At 37.7% G+C, this 16,515-nt stretch overlaps 1 protein-coding gene across 1 annotated transcript in view; it reads right to left on the bottom strand.

Annotated features, from left to right (window-relative positions):
* Window positions 1-16,515, bottom strand: part of BRDT (bromodomain testis associated) — a 58,577-nt gene that overhangs the window by 3,697 nt on the left and 38,365 nt on the right. Inside the window, exons 15-18 of the mRNA XM_069597771.1 lie at window positions 13,952-14,120; window positions 6,628-6,734; window positions 2,502-2,707; window positions 1,808-1,982 (exon numbers count right to left, since the gene is read on the bottom strand). Of these exons, the coding sequence (XP_069453872.1) occupies window positions 1,808-1,982; window positions 2,502-2,707; window positions 6,628-6,734; window positions 13,952-14,120 (657 nt within the window). The remainder of the gene's footprint in view (window positions 1-1,807; window positions 1,983-2,501; window positions 2,708-6,627; window positions 6,735-13,951; window positions 14,121-16,515) is intronic.

Below are 16,515 nucleotides of genomic sequence, written 5' to 3'. Positions count from 1 at the left end.
AGATGTAAAATAGCTGGAAAAATTCATCACCAGTTGACCTATACCACAAGAAATGTTAGAAGGAAGTCCTTAAAGGAAAAGGAAAATAATACCATTTGGAAATCTAGATCTAAATGAATGAAAAACACTGCAAACGGTAACTAGACAAGTTTTTTTTTAATGTCATTTAAAATTTGAGAGATAATTTGACTGCTTAAACAACAGCCTAAAGGCTGGGAGGGAGGAAGTGGAACTACACTATTTTAAGGATATTATACTAAATGTGAAGTGATGTAATATAAGTTGAAAGAAGACTGTGACAAGCTAAACCATCAATATATGATAAACCATAAGGCAACCACTAAAGTAACAAAGAGTTATAATAAGCCAATAAAGAAAAAGAAGGAATCATAAAAATGCTTATTAATCTAAAAGAGTGCGGAGAAAAAAAGAACAGATGACACATAAAAAATAAGATGATGGCCTCAAATGTAACCATATCTATAATCGTATTGAATGTAACTGGTTAAACATTCCTGTAAAAGGCAGAGACTGGATTTTTTTTAAAAGGAAAGACTACATTATAGGTTGCAAGAAAATAATTTAAAATATGAAGCACAGATAAATTAAAAGGAAGGAAAAAAATTTTGCACCATGCCAACACTAGTCTTAAAAAAGGTGAAATTGTTATATTTCAGAGAAAACAATATTATGTGGAATAAAAAAAGTCATTTTATAATGAAAAGGGGTCAGTTAATCAAGAGGATATAACAGTCCTGTATGTTTATGCACCTAAGAACAACTTCAAAATACAGGAAATAAAATTGATAGAATTGCAAGGGTAAAAAGCCAAGCCTATAATTATATCATCATAGGTACCAGTGCCCTTTCTCCATATTTGATAGAACAGACAGGCAGAAAATCAGCAAGAATTCAATAGACTTGAAAAAACATTATCAACCAATTTGTCCTGTTTAATGCCCTACCCAACAGAAGCAGAATGCACATTGTTCTAAGTGCATACAGAATATTTACCAAGGTAGATCGTAATCTGGGCTATAAAACAAGTCTTATTAGTGAATTTAAAATAATTCAAGATGTTGTGTGTTCTCTAACCACAATGGAATTCAATTAGAAATCACTAATTTTCTATTATTTTCACTAGCTAGAAAATTTCCAAATATTTGGAAAACTAAATAACACACTTCTAAATAATCCACGGATAAAAGGAAGAATTCTACACTTTTTATATATTAAGGACACCTTAAACAGAAATTTTGTTTTTTTTGGTTTCCAGTTTCATCAAGGTATAACTGACATATAACTTGATGCAGAGTTGAACTAAACACTGACTAAGATGGCATATCTTTTGGCCATAATTCACAGGTAGTTTATAGGTTTTTCAAGAATAACAACAATAAGTGATTCTACCTTTGTGCCAGGCATTTTCAAATGTGCTTAATACAAGTAAATTCATTTCACCTTTTACCTTTACAGATAAGGAAATTGAGGCACAAGGAGGTTAAATGAATAGCCCAGGCTCTAAGGTCTATTTAATGGAAGAACCAGGATTTGAACCCAAAGTTCAAACCCAAAGGCTTGAGGATTGATACTCTATTATTATACTATGCTTGTGTCATTTGACTATGAGATTTTAATTTTACTCTCAATTTTAGAATGAACTTGATCCTCACTAAAGAAGTTAACTCCTCACACTAAAGAGGTAATTGTTACTGAAGAACCACCTAGAATACATCTTTGAACATGTAAAGACACTGCTCTGTTAAATCTTTCCTTTGTTAGATTCAGTAAACTAAAATTCACTTACTGCTTCTCTTCTCCTACGCTCTTGCTCTTTCTCTCGTGCTAAATTTCGGTCTTTCAGAAGCCACAGTTTGCCTTTATCTTGAGCTTCCTGTGACTGCTGATCTTCTTTTTGTTCTTCTCCAAGACACTTGTTTTGCATTTTATTTGGAGAAGATTCTAGAGTGAAGCCATGGTCCCTTAAGAAACAGTAAAGTGAAAAGTAGGTTTCAAGTTCCTTAACACTTTTTATAATGAAGATACATTGCCAAACGACAAATATAAAGCAGTGTTCTAGATGTCCTTCATATGTTATGACATTATTTTTTAATATTTCTGATGTCAAATTTTACATAGGGCAATATATGTTAACAAAGGGAAGGTTTTGGAAAATTATGACCAAAGTTTACCATTATCTTATTATACATAGAATGGAAACAGTAATAAGACATTTCTGGAAAATAATGATACCATTATAATTTAGTAATATTAGTATTTTTAATAGCTTCTTTAATCACTTGATTATTTATATCCCCTTTAAAATAGGTATTACTACTTAATTTTTAAAAAATCAGTAAAAATTCACTTTTCTAAATATAATTTGCTCCGTGGTCTACTAAATAGCTGAATATAGTCACTTACAAAAAAGAAATTTAATATATTTTTAAAGTACATGTCTGTATCTCCCAAAGTCTACACTAATCCAAATAATTACAGACCTCTGATTTTCTTGAAATACTTTTGGTTCCTTTGTATTCTGTTCCAGATGCTTCCGTATTAGTTCCTGTGTTCGAGCTCTTACTTCCTTTTCTATTGCTGCTTTTCTAAACTGGTTGAAGAGCTCATCTGATGATTTCAGTACACCTGATGTTTTGACTGGTTTGCCTAAACTTTTCCAAGAATCTGCATTCTTGATCTTTATATCCTAAAACAAATATTTGATTCAGTATACATCTAAAGATGTCAACTATTTGAAAGAAAAATATTATTTTTGATAAAAATTAAAAATAAAGATTCCAAAAGCTTTAGGTAATTTTACTAAAGTTAAAGGTTACTAAAGTAGAAAAAAATAGGATAATAGATTAGCTAAATTCAGTTATTCATCTAAGACCAAATTAAAACAGCATGCTTGACAGTTATTTCAATTTAATATGAAACATATGTTAAGGGTATGAAATCTATAAAGAATATAAAAACTGGTCACTGTAATCAAGACATTTATGAACAAGGACCTACTGTATAGCACAACTATAATCAATATCCTATGACCATAATGGAAAATGTATGTGTGTATGTATTATATATATATGTATATATGAATCACTTTGCTATACAGCAGTAATTAACACAACACTATAAATCAACTATATTTCAATACAAAACAAGTTACAATCTTAAAAAAATTATAATTCTATGCAAAAAATAAAAGCAAGTATACAAGTGATTAATCAGAGGCAAAGTAAGATGATGGCAAAAAGACTGTAAGAAGTAAGAATGGTACAGTATTTGTTGAAAACCCTCTGACATAGCTTTGTTTTCCTTTCTTTGGTATGAAGAAAAGAATTAACTGCTTGTGATCGCTGTTCTTAACTGAGACAGGCCAAGGTAAAGATCAGTGGCTGACCAACAGAAATTTATGCAGTTGAAAATCTTCCAGTACTGCATTTTTTCAAAAAAAGTAAACTTTTAATAATATATTTTATTAAAGGAGTCAAACATCCTTCTTCACCCCTAACACACACACACACACACCTTCACCATTGGTCACCCAGTTGTATTTATGAAGTCTTTCTTATATGTTGCCAATAGAACCTGTTTTTGTTCCTACCCATGGAATGGGCTAAATACTAGTTTCACACTTCACTTTTCTACTGAGTCAGTTAAAGAATATTGCCTTCAGATAGAGACATGAAACATAACAGGTAATACATGGTAGTATCAGTTCAGTTCAGTTGCTCAGTCGTGTCCGACTCTTTGCGACCCCATGAATCACAGCATGCCAGGCCTCCCTGTTCATCACCATCTCCCAGAGTTCACTCAGACTCACGTCCATCAAGTCCATGATGCAATCCAGCCATCTCATCCTCTGTCTTCCCCTTCTCCTCCTGCCCCCAATCCCTCCTAGCATCAAAATCTTTTCCAATGAATCAACCCTTCGCATGAGGTGGCTAAAGTACTGGGGTTTCAGCTTTAGCATCATTCCTTCCAAGGAAATCCCAGGGTTGATCTCCTTCAGAATGGACTGGTTGGATCTCCTTGCAGTCCAAGGGACTCTCAAGAGTCTTCTCCAACACCACAGTTCAAAAGCATCAATTCTTCGGCACTCAGCCTTCTTCACAGTCCAACTCTCACATCCATACATGACCACAAGAAAAACCATAGCCTTGTCTAGACGGACCTTAGTCAGCAAAGTAATGTCTCTGCTTTTGAATATACTATCTAGGTTGGTCATAACTTTTCTTCCAAGGAGAAAGCGTCTTTTAATTTCATGGCGGCAATCACCATCTGTTTCCACTGTTTCCCCATCTATTTCCCATGAAGTGATGGGACCGGATGCCATGATCTTCGTTTTCTGAATATTGAGCTTTAAGCCAACTTTTTCACTCTCCTCTTTCACCTTCATCAAGAGGCTTTTTAGTTCCTCTTCACTTACTGCCATAAGGGTGGTGTCATCTGCATATCTGAGGTTATTGATATTTCTCACAGCAGTCTTGATTCCAGCTTGTCTATCTTCCAGTCCAGCGTTTCTTAGTACGAAATAAAGGTAGGATGAAACCCTGGTCTCTGGTTTTGTCCTTAAAATGTCTATTTAACTGCAATAAAATTCTGGCAGATCCTAAAACAGGAAAGTTCATATTTGGGCTTGGAGTATGGGACAGTTTTTCAGATATTACAGAGAAGAATACGATTTTGACATGAGAATGGAAAGCATTCCTCACTAAAGGAAGAACATAGGCATATGCTTAAGACTGAAAAGCTAAATCGGAGTCACAGTGTAAAGGTGCTTAATCTTCATTTTGAAGTCAAAGCTAGAAACTATTGAAGGTTTCATATATAATAATTATATGATCAGAGCAATACATCAAGAAGTACAGTTAAAAGAATGTTAAAAGCAGAATGGGGACTTCACTATGGTACAGTGGATGAGAATTTGCCTGCCAATGCAGGGGAAATGGGTTCAATCCCTAGTCTGCGAAGATTCCACATGCCACGGAGCAACTAAAGCCGTGTACCACAACTACTGTGCCCATGCCCTAGGGCCTGCACGCCGTAACCTACAGAGCCTGCATGCTGGAACTACTGAAGCCCATGTGCCCTGAGTCTGTACTCCACAACAAGAGAAGACAATGCAATGAGAAGCCTGGGTACCGCGATGAAGACCCCAGTGCAACCAAAAATAAATAAAAACAGATTCGAACAAGGAGGGTTTCAAGTTTGTCTGCAGTTATAAATATTACAGAGAGCTTACATTGAAGGCAATAAGGCCTGGTCTATGAGGTAGAAGTGGAAAAGGAAACATCTTGAAAATAAAACCCAGAGTTTAGCAATTTCTTGACTTCAGGAGACTGAGAAATCAAAAAGGATTAGAACTCACAGGATGCCAAGTCTAGAAGTATATATTTGAGTCATCTGCAGAGAGACTGTAACTGAAATCACCACAGTGGATATTCAGAGAGAGAAGTAGAAGACCCTGATTTCCTCACACCATCAACACTTTTGGAGGGATGCAGCAATTTTAGACATCATTGGTTCTTCTGATGGGGCAGATTACAGGGATGGGGCAATAGCTAGATTCGAGGTAAAATTAAGGCACTGCTTTTCAGCTGAGGGTGATTCTCCTTTGCCCAGGGAAGACATATGGTGATGTCAGTAAAGTTTCTGGTTGTCACATATGGGTGAAGAAAAGGGTGTTACTAACATCTAGTGGGTAGAAGTGAGGGTCCCTGTGAAGCATCCTACAATGTATAGACCATACTCTCAACAAAAACTTATCCAATCCAAAATGTCAATAGGAAATAATGGAAGGAAGGAAGGGAGAGAAAAAGAGGGCATATGTGAATATCTCATTCATGGTCAGTTTCTGACAATTAGTTTTGAGAGTCACTTTGATTTTAAGGAGATCAAACCAGTTCTCCTAAAGGAAATCAACCCTGACTATTCATTGGAAGGACTGATGCTAAAGCTGAAATTCCAATACTTTGGTCATCTGATGCAAAGAGCCAACCTCATTGGAAAAGACTCTGATGCTGGGAAAGATTGAAGGCAAAAGGAGAAAGGGCAGCAGAGGATGAGATCATTAGATAGCATCACTAACTCAATGGACATGAATTTGAGTAAAATCCGGGGCATATTGGACAGGGGAGCCTTCGTGCCACAGGCCATGGGATCACAAAGAGTCAGACACAACTTAGTGACTGGAAAACAACAACTATATTCAAATGGCTAGAATAGTACCTGATGTATCTAATGTATCCCAAACATCTAGAATACTTGTTGAAAGACTGATCAATGTGTGGTCTGAGATTAAGTGCACAGAAGACTCCATGAGGAAATCACCTACAATAGATTGTAAAAGCTAGTTTTATAACATGTTTTAAAATAAGGATAGCTGGCAAATACCAGCATTCTAGAATTTAAAATTAAACACAAATATGAGGACTGATGGTAGAGGGTGGGGAAAGGTGTTGCTCACAGTTTAACTTTGTTTTTTAACAAATAGGCAAAAGTTAGTCTTAAGAGATCCAAAATTCATTCAAATTAGCACTTAAAATACCTCTGTGCCATTTCTATATTCAATTGTAAATTTCTTTAAGATCTGTGAGAAAAAAATAACATCATTCTTACCTTTTGCACTGGCATTTGACCTTGATACTCTGATTCTAACATCACTGTGTCATTATCACTGGACTGAGGCATCACCGTTAGGCCATTCAGCAGTTGTTCAGAATCATCTAGATGCACACATTTTTACAACAGTACAGTCAAGTTAATATATTTCATCTTGATTCTCCACAATTTGACATTTTCCCCCTTTCTATGTTAGAAACTACAAAAACACAGTTTTTTTATGCTTCTTAATTTTGGGGTATCGTTAGTTGGAGAATTGTAACACTGTAAAATAAACATTTTTCACTTGAAATTTTACCTCCCTGTATTTCTTTTTCTTTTTTTTTTTGGCTGGGGTGGGTAGTCAACATAAAGTATAGCTGACATTTTGGATGATTTGCCTTAGAAATGAATCGAAAAGCGCATCTGTTATTTTTGATATTGACTCAAGTACTGCATTTCGGACTCTTATTGACTATGAGGGCTACTCCATTTCTTCTAAGGTATTCTTGCCCACAGCAGCAGATATATATGGTCATCTGAATTAAATCCGCCCATCCCTGTCCATTTTTGTCCACTGATTCCTAAGATGTCGATGTTCACTCTTGCCATCTCCTGCTTGACCACATCCAATTTACCTTGATTCATGGACCTAACATTTCAGGTTCATATGAAATATGATTCTTTATAGCACTGGCCTTTACTTTCACCACCAGACACATCCACAACTGAGTATCATTTCTGCTTTGGCCCAGCTGCTTCATTCTTTCTGGAGCTATTGGTAATTGGCCTCTGTTCTTCCCTAGTAGCATATTGGACACATTTTGACCCAGGGGGGTTCATCTTCTGGTGTCATATCGTTTTTCCTTTTCATACTGTTCGTGGGGTTTTCAGGGCAAGAATACTGGAGTGGGTTGCCATTTCCTCCTCCAGCGGACCACAATTTGTCAGAACTCTTCACTATGACCTGTCCGTCTTGGGTGGCCCTGCACGGCATGGTTCATAGCTTCATTGAGTTACACAAGCCCCTTCGCCACGACAAGGCTGTGATCCATGAAGGGGTTTACATGCCATAATAAGTGGAAGATGATCAATGTATGGCATACCTGAGTAAATAGGAAGTCTGCTCCAAGCCTATTGCTGAAAGCTGAGGATAGAGGGGATCCTACTTTAGTAAGCCTGTGCTTCAGAATCTGGCTAGAAAAGCCTGGAGTAAAGTAAAATGATAAAGGCTTAAGGATGTAACTCAGAGTACTATCAATATATACAGCAGGCAGATAAATGTAGGTATCTGTAAAGAACATTCAGAGATGTAATGATCAAGAGAACAGTGTCAAAGAAGCCAAGTATATCAAGGATCTGACTGAAAAACAACTTCATAGGAATGCCCTCTGGAACCTTAAAACACTACAAAACTCATCCTTCATCAGACATCTGTTATTCATCTGTGTTCCAGGTCTCTCAAACTGGACCCATATCCAGTCTTGGGTTATGGACTGAACCCCAAAGCATATACACTTTTAGTTATTAAAACTTGGCATATATTCATCTTTTGAAGACCTGCTCACTCAACCTTTGTGCTTTCTTTCAACTTTTCCCTTTTTCTATCACTTAGTTTTTCTCTACTACTTTAATAGCTTAATTTTTAGCCTTCTTCTCTGGTCTCTATTCCCCATCCCTCCAACTACCTACACAATACTGGCAGATTAACTGGACTTAAGCACAGACTTTGTTCCAGAAATCTTCATTGGTTCCCCACTAACTATACCATTACAATTAAGTCCAAGGTCTCTAGAAATCAAGGTTCTTTATGACCTGCACCTAATCTATTGTCCAAAAAGTTCCTTTGGTTTTCAAGTAAAAATAGAAGACATTTTTCATTTTCACCAAGAATTTTATTGAACAACATATTCACCATTTTGTGCTACTACCTTCTACCATTTTTCAGGTGACTTCATAATTTCATCTTCCCAAAACTTTTTGTCTTTTTGGAACAATGAACTGTTCCAGGTTATTTTTATAGTCTTACAGGGAATTGAAATTTTTTCCATTAAGAGAATTTTGTAAAGACCAAAATAAATGGAAGATCATGTCTTTTCTGAGGTTCCCAGGTGGCACAGTGGTAAAGAATTCCTGTCAATGCAGGAGACTCAAGAGATGAGGGTTTGATCCCTCGGTTGGGAATATCCCCCGGAGTAGGAAATGGCAACCCACTCCAGTATTCTTGCCTGGAAAATTCCATGGTCAGAGAAGCCTGGCAGTCTACAGTCCATCGTATTGCCAAGAGGCAGACATAACTGAGCACACACACACATGCACGTGTGTGCTATATGTTAATTCCAGACACTTTATGTCAAGTTATGTTTTCAGTTGGTCTCACTGGAAGCAGTACTCCTTGGAATTAATCATTTGGTTTTCTGGAAGGAGCTCAAAATAGAGGATGCCCTTCCAATCCCACCACATATACAACATCACCTTCTCTAGATGAAGACCGGTCTTTGGTATGGTGGGCAGACCACCTGCAATGCAGGAGACCAGGTTAATCCCAGTGCTGGTTCCATCCCTAGGTCAGGAAGATCCTCTCAAGAAGGAAATGGCAACCCATTCCAGTAGCCCCGCCTGGAAAATCCCATGGAAAGAGGAGCCTGGTGGGCTACAGTCCATGCAGATGCAAAAGAGTCAGACACAGCTTGGTGACTAAACAACAACAAATACAGAAATGTTCATCTTTCAAGGCAGGTAATTTCCACCTTCTTCACCTCCCTAAGTTTTACTTTCATTTCTTTTAGGGCAAAATATTTTTACTTTATACCAAAGATGAGCACAATAAAGGACCAAAATGGTATGGACCTAACAGAAGCAGAAGATATTAAGGAAAGGTGGCAAAAATACACAGAATATACAAAAAAGATCTTCATGACTCAGATAACCATGATGGTGTGATCACTCACCTAGATCCAGACATCGTGGAATGTGAAGTCAAATAGGCCTTAGGAAGCATCACTACAAACAAAGCTAGTGGAGGTGGAATGGAATTCCAGTGGAGCTATTTAAGATCCTAAAAGATGATGCTGTGAAACTGCTGCACTCAACATGCCAGCAAATACAGCAGTGGCAACAGGACCAGAAAAGGTCAGTTTTCATTCCAATCCCAAAGAAAGGCAATGCCAAAGAAGGTTCACATTACTGCACAATTGCCCTTATCTCACACTCCAGCAAAGTAATGGTCAAAATTCTCCAAGCCAGGCTTCAACAGTACGTGAACTGAGAACTTCCAGATGTTCAAGCTAGATTTAGAAAAGGCAGAAGGAACTAGAGACCAAACTGCCAACATCTGCTGAAACATCAAAAAGCAAGAGAGTTCCTGAAAAACATCTACTTTTGCTTTACTGACTATGCCAAAGCCTTTGACTGTGTGGATCACAACAAACTGGAAAATTCCAGACCACATGACCTGCCTCCTGAGAAATCTGTATGCAGGTCAAGAGGGAACAGTTTGAACTGGACATGGAACAACAGACTGGTTCCAAATTGGGGAAGGAATACGTCAAGAATGTATGTTGTCACCCTGCTTATTTAACTTATATGCAGAGTACATCATGAGAAATGCCAGGCTGGATGAAGTACAAGCTGGAATCAAGATTGCCGGGAGAAATATCGATAACCTCAGATATGCAGATGACACCACCCTTATGGCAGAAAATGAAGAAGAACTAAAGAGCCTCTTGATGAAAGTGAGAGAGGAGAGTGAAAAAGCTGACTTAAAGCTCAACATTCAGAAAATGAAGATCATGGCATCTGGTCCCATCACTTCATGGCAAATAGATGAGGAAACAATGGAAACAGTGACAGACTTTCTTTTCCTAGGCTCCAAAATCACTGTAGATGGTGACTGTAGAAAGTAAAATACACTTGCTCCTTGGAAGAAAAGCTATGACCAACCTAGACAGCATATTAAAAAGCAGAGATATTACACTTTGCCAACAAAGTAAAAGCTATGGTTTTACTAGTTTTTATGGTTTTACATCTAGTCAAAGCTATGGTTTTTCCAGAAGTCACATATGGATGTGAGAGTTGGACTATAAAGAAAGCTGAGCACTGAAGAACTGATGCTTTTGAACTGTGGTGTTGGAGAAGACTCTTGAGAGTCCCTTAGACAGCAAAGAGATCCAACTAGTCCATCCTAAAGGAAATCAGTCCTGGGTGTTCATTGGAAAGACTGATGCTGAAGCTGAAACTCCAATACTTTGGCCACCTGATGCAAAGAACCAACTCACTTGAAAAGACCCTGATGCTGGGAAAGATTGAAGGTGGGAGGAGACGGGACAACAGAGGATGAGATGGTTGGATGGCATCACGGACTTGATGGACATGAGTTTGAGTAGGTTCCGGGAGTTGGTGATGGACAGGGAAGCCTGTCGTGCTGCAATCCATGGGGTTGCAAAGAGTTGGACACGACTGAGCGACGGAACTAAACAATCACAAAAAAGCAGAAATTGAAGAAAATACCAGAAACTGATCCAATTGAAGACTTAGTCAAAGCCTGACATTTTATAGATAGGATGTTAAAATAGAAACAAAAGACCGTTAAATATAAATGTATACCCACACACCCACAGCCACATATATATATATATATTTGGCTGCACCAGGTCTTAGTTGTAGCATGTGGGATCTAGTTCCCCGACCAGCGACTGAACCCAGGTCCCTGCATTGGGAGCATGGAGTCTTAGCCACAGGACAACCAGGGAAGTCTCCAAAGACCATTTAGACTGCATTCTTTCCATTACTTTTCAGTGTCTGTTCTTCTTCAAAGCTATCCCCACCATTCTCTATGAATTTGCTATAATGAAAACAACCTTTCCCTATCCCACCGACATTCAGACATATTCAAATCTCTCACATTCAAAATTCAAAACAAAGCAATCTCTCTTCTAGTCTTACAAAAACAAAATACCTATCTTCCTGTTTAAAGCCACAGCCATCTTCCCATTCTCTTCACCAACAAACTTCCTAGTAGACTGGTTTACATTCAGATTCCGTTACTTCTCAATTTACAAGAATCTGCCTCTGCCCAATCACAATGGCCACAAAAGAAGCTTTTGTAAAAGCAAAAAAAAAAAGCAAACGCAAAAACAAAAAACCCAGCATATCACATTGCCAATTATAACCTTTTCTCCTCATTCCTCACAGTACTTTAATGCTTTGTACAAGGACGTGATAACTGTGATGATTTCCTCCTAAAATGTATCTGCTGGGTTTCTATTATACCATTTTCCCTTTTCCTCTAGGTTGTGATTACGTCTTGTTTTGAGGGAGTCTGGTTACCTAGAATTTGTTATTGATCTTTCTCTTCCTGCTCTGTATCTTTTCCTTCATTCTTATGGCTTCAAACAGCTTCCATATATTCTTAAATGTAGTTCTTGTTACATCCTGTTAGTTCCAGAAAACTATTTCTAATTATATATTTCCAATTAGATATTCTGCAATATCTTAAATGTGATAGCACTAGTGTTGAAGAACTTGCCTGCCAATGCAGGAGACTTAAATTTAAGTGGGTTTGATCCCTGGGTGGGGAAGATCCCCTGGAGTGTTGAGGACACGGCAACCCACTCCAGTATTCTTTCCTGGAGAATCCCGTGGACTAAGGAGCCTGGTGGGCTACAGTCTGTAGGGTCACAAAGAGTCAGACATGACTAAGGCAACTCAGCACACAAACATGTCCAAAATGAAAAATCCCTTTTATTTTCAAGCCAGCTATTGGATAATACTCTGGGTAAGACACTGATTCTAATAAAGCTTAGTAATTCTGCCACAGAAATATCTAACTTAGCCACATCCTTTTTGTACTTACTGCCTTAGTTTTGGTCATCATAGTTTCTTTCCTAGACTACAGCACTCAGCTTCTTTACTTGGTCCTAACTATATCAGAGCATCTTCATCTTAGTTCATCCCCTATATAGCAAGCAGCAATCTCTTCCTAATGTAAAATCTGATTTTGTCAAGCTCTTGTTTGAACCTGCTCATTGTGTGCAAAATAAAAGATCCAAATGTAGCAATGGTATTTAAGACAATATATGACTTAGAACAACTACATCTTCAGTTACTCTCCTGAAGACCTTAAAAATATTTTTTCTAAAAAGAATGGATATAAATATTTCATATTTTGGATCTTTATTTATTCTTGCTGGGATACATCCCAGTGTTGCCTCTGATATTTTCTCCCTTATCTCCACTCCTCCAGTCAAGAGCTATAACTTAAGTTAAATACAAAATGGAATATTCTAACACAGAACAGTAGGGAGCTTTTACTGGAAGCAATAAAGGAGGATCATCGTGTTCCTCCTCATCTGTGCTTCAGTAAAACATCTTAGAAATTTCTTCTGCTTTGGAGAAACTTCTGCCCTTGGAAGGTCAAATGGAAACCAGGGAGCAGTCTAGACAGAAGGAGACCTGGACATGGTATGTTCACATCTGCTCCTAGTCTAGGCCTTGTGTTGTGTCAAGGTTCAGGCACCCCATTAGGTGGGCTCACCACTGTCAGAGAAGCATCTCCCTATGTCATACATTCCCCAGGACAACCATGATGAGAAAGGTGATACCTTCACTTCTGACAAGATGTAACAAATGAGACATTTATAAAGTCAAATGAATCTAATTATAAAAATGTCCAGTTTTGGAAGATGTTTTTGGTAAATGGGAACTACCACTAGGCAAGTATTTCTAGCTCAAGTTTCTTTAACTGTAAACTGTTTTTAATGTTTCTAAGTAGTTCTCTACCTCTAGAGTCTGTAACAATCTTTTCCCCATTCTAATCTACTCTTCCAACCCACAAAAACATCATGGAAATTAGAGCAACATTTCACAAGTCTGCTCAGAGCTTGCTATGTCCGACTTTTTACGACCCCGGGGTCTGTAGCCTACCAGGCTCCTCCATCCATGGGATTCTCCAGGCAAGAATACTGGAGTGGGTTGCCATTTCCTTCTCCAGGGGATCTTCCCAACCCGGGGATCGTACCCGGTCTCCCGCATTGGAGGCAGACGCTTTAACCTCTGAGCCACCAGGGAAGCCCATGAACTACAGCAGTGACAGGTTTTTGTGTATGGTTCATATGCCAGTGTATACACTCTGTATGAAAGTAAGTTGTGTGTGAACTATACATACAATTTTCCTTCATTCAAATGTAATGAATACATTTGGGCATAAAGGAATATGCTTCTACCCTGGAATTTACTAGTTATGATTTTCAGTATTTCAGATACATAATATTTAGGATGACCTTGGCATTTTCATTTAGAAGTCAACTGTTCAATCACAGCTATTTACTCATTAATTTCTTACCTAAAAGAGGCAGAATTTGTAAAGGTGAGATGTTTTCCACACTCTGTGAATGTTCTGGTTCTTGATGATTAAATACTAATTGGTGGTGGTTTGGTGGTGTTCCATTTGAACATGCAGTCTGATGAACCAGGCTAGTTACCCCAGAGGTTATATCTTGCACAGATTTTACCTGTTAAGACAGAGTTAAACAAATCTTTCAGAGCTTTAATCACAGAATAAGTATGACAAAATAAAAATACAAGAGAACAGAATATAACTTAACACTGTCTTTGAATATGTTATTAAAGTCACAAATTTATAAGGTATAATTATTGCTATCTTACAAATGAGAAAAGGTTTAGAAAGATTAAACAACTTGGCCATTATATAGCTTTTAAGTAGAGTCAGTCATCAAAGTCTATGGTCTTAAGTTACTAGCATATACAGACTTAACACATATGTTATTAAACAGTGCTGTCTATTTTCAAATGCTTTCCTATGACTTACTGAAAATAAAAACTGAGCTTTTATACCAAATCTAGAGACTAATCCACTTTCTTTACCTCCTTTTCCTTAGTGAATTAGAGATATAAATGGAGGGTGTGTTTATTAAAAAAAAAAAAATCACATGGTGGTTGACCCACAGATTATCAACAAATTCTGATTGAGTATTCTGTTAACTATTCATTGGGCTTCCCTTTTGGCTCAGCTGGTAAAGAATCCGCCTGCAATGCAGGAGACCTGGGTTCAGTCCCTGGGTTTGGAAAATCCCCTGGAAAAGGGAAAGGCTACCACTCCAGTATTCTGGCCTGGAGAATTCCATGGACTGTATAGTTACAAACAGTTGCACAGGACTGAGCCACTTTCACTTCACTAACTACTTATTAAGAAAAATTGTACTATAATAAATATTTATTTAATACTTGGGTGAGCCTTTTATATAGTTAATTCTCACAATAATCCTATGCAAAGAAAGAAGGTGAAAGTGAAACCAGGGTCTCCTGCATTGCAAGTGGATTCTTTACCAGCTGAGCTACTAGGAATGCCCATAATCCTATGTTAGTTGCTGTGGTCTCCAACTCTGCAACCCCACGGACCGTAGCCCACCTGTTTCCTCTGTCCACGGGATTCTCCAGGCAAGAAAAATGGAGTGGATTGCCACTTCCTTCTCCAATAATCCTATGAGTTTGATATAGTTATTATCCCCACTTACAGTTCACAGAGGGCTTGCCTGGTGGCTCAGATGGTAAAGAATCTGCCTGCAATGCAGGAGATCTGAGTTTGATTCCTGGGTTGGGAAGATCTCCTGGAAAAGGGAAGGGCTGCTCACTCCAATATTCTTGCCTGGAGAATTCCATGGACAGAGGAGCCTAGTGGACTACAGTCCATGGGGTCACAAAGAGTCAGACACGACTGAGTGACTTTCATTTTCACAGTTGACAACAGGACTTAGATGTAACTTAAATTTTCATATTTATTCAGTGGCAAGATAAGTTACAGTGCCCAAGCCCAGGTACCTTATCTGCTAAACTATAGACCCCTCCACTGAATAAAAGGGTTAGGATTATCATCAGTTGATAAGGCATAATCGAAGTGTATGAATACTTAGGCTAGCCTGAATAAAATTAAGGCCATAGGAATGTTTATCTCAACAATAATAGAGACCCAAGCCCAAAGTTTTAAAGTCAAATGCTGAGATTTAAATCAGCAAAACATTACTTTCTGAAACATATAAGTATGTACATTTATTCATTATTCTATAAATATACTTTCTTCTTATGTCTTGAATGAGCATTAAATTCTTCAGTGAGTGACACAGAAAAACTTGGTCACAAACAGATCATAAAGATAGGATTCTATGTGCTATATTGAGTATGATTCCAAAGTTTGTTTATAACTTGACATAATTTTCTGTTTCCACTAATACCTATGGCAAGACAGATCATCTGGATCTTCTTCCTACTCAAAAACCTTTGAGAGTCAATGCTTACCTAGCAAATTAAACATTAACACTTTATCTAGGTGTACAAAGCCCCCCCATTACATCTCCAAAGACAACTAATCCCATACAAACACCATCTGCTACCATATTTCCCTGAACACACCTATGCTTTTTGACTCGCTTCATGCTACTACCTGTTTAAAAAAGTCCCTAATCAGTATGTCAATATACCTAACCATTTCTTCCCTTTCTCTGTAATTTAAAACCCATTTTAAGCATTTCCTCCTTCATGTAGTGTATGTGTGTGTGTATATATATATTCCTCCTTCATTTTCTCAATAAATTATGAATATAGATGATTACAGCACTTAGTCATACAATCTCTTTAACTGTGTGATTATCTCTCTTCTTAAGAGGTCCTTCAAGATAGTATTATATTGTGTTCCCCTTGGAGTTAGATGTTCTTACATAAGCTTATGATCTAATAAAAGGGGTGTTTGTGCTAGTTGCTCAGTTGGGTCTGACTCTTTTCAACCCCATGGACGGTAGCCTACCAGGCTCATCTTTCTATGGAATGCTCCAGGCAATAATACTGGAGTGGGTAGCCATTTCCCTCTCCAGAGGACCTTTCTAACCCAGGGAC

Source organism: Ovis canadensis, chromosome 1 (genome assembly GCF_042477335.2).
Source record: "Ovis canadensis isolate MfBH-ARS-UI-01 breed Bighorn chromosome 1, ARS-UI_OviCan_v2, whole genome shotgun sequence".
NCBI lineage: Eukaryota > Metazoa > Chordata > Mammalia > Artiodactyla > Bovidae > Ovis > Ovis canadensis.
Note: the sequence above shows the minus strand (reverse complement) of the source record. Positions and strands in the feature narration are given on the sequence as shown.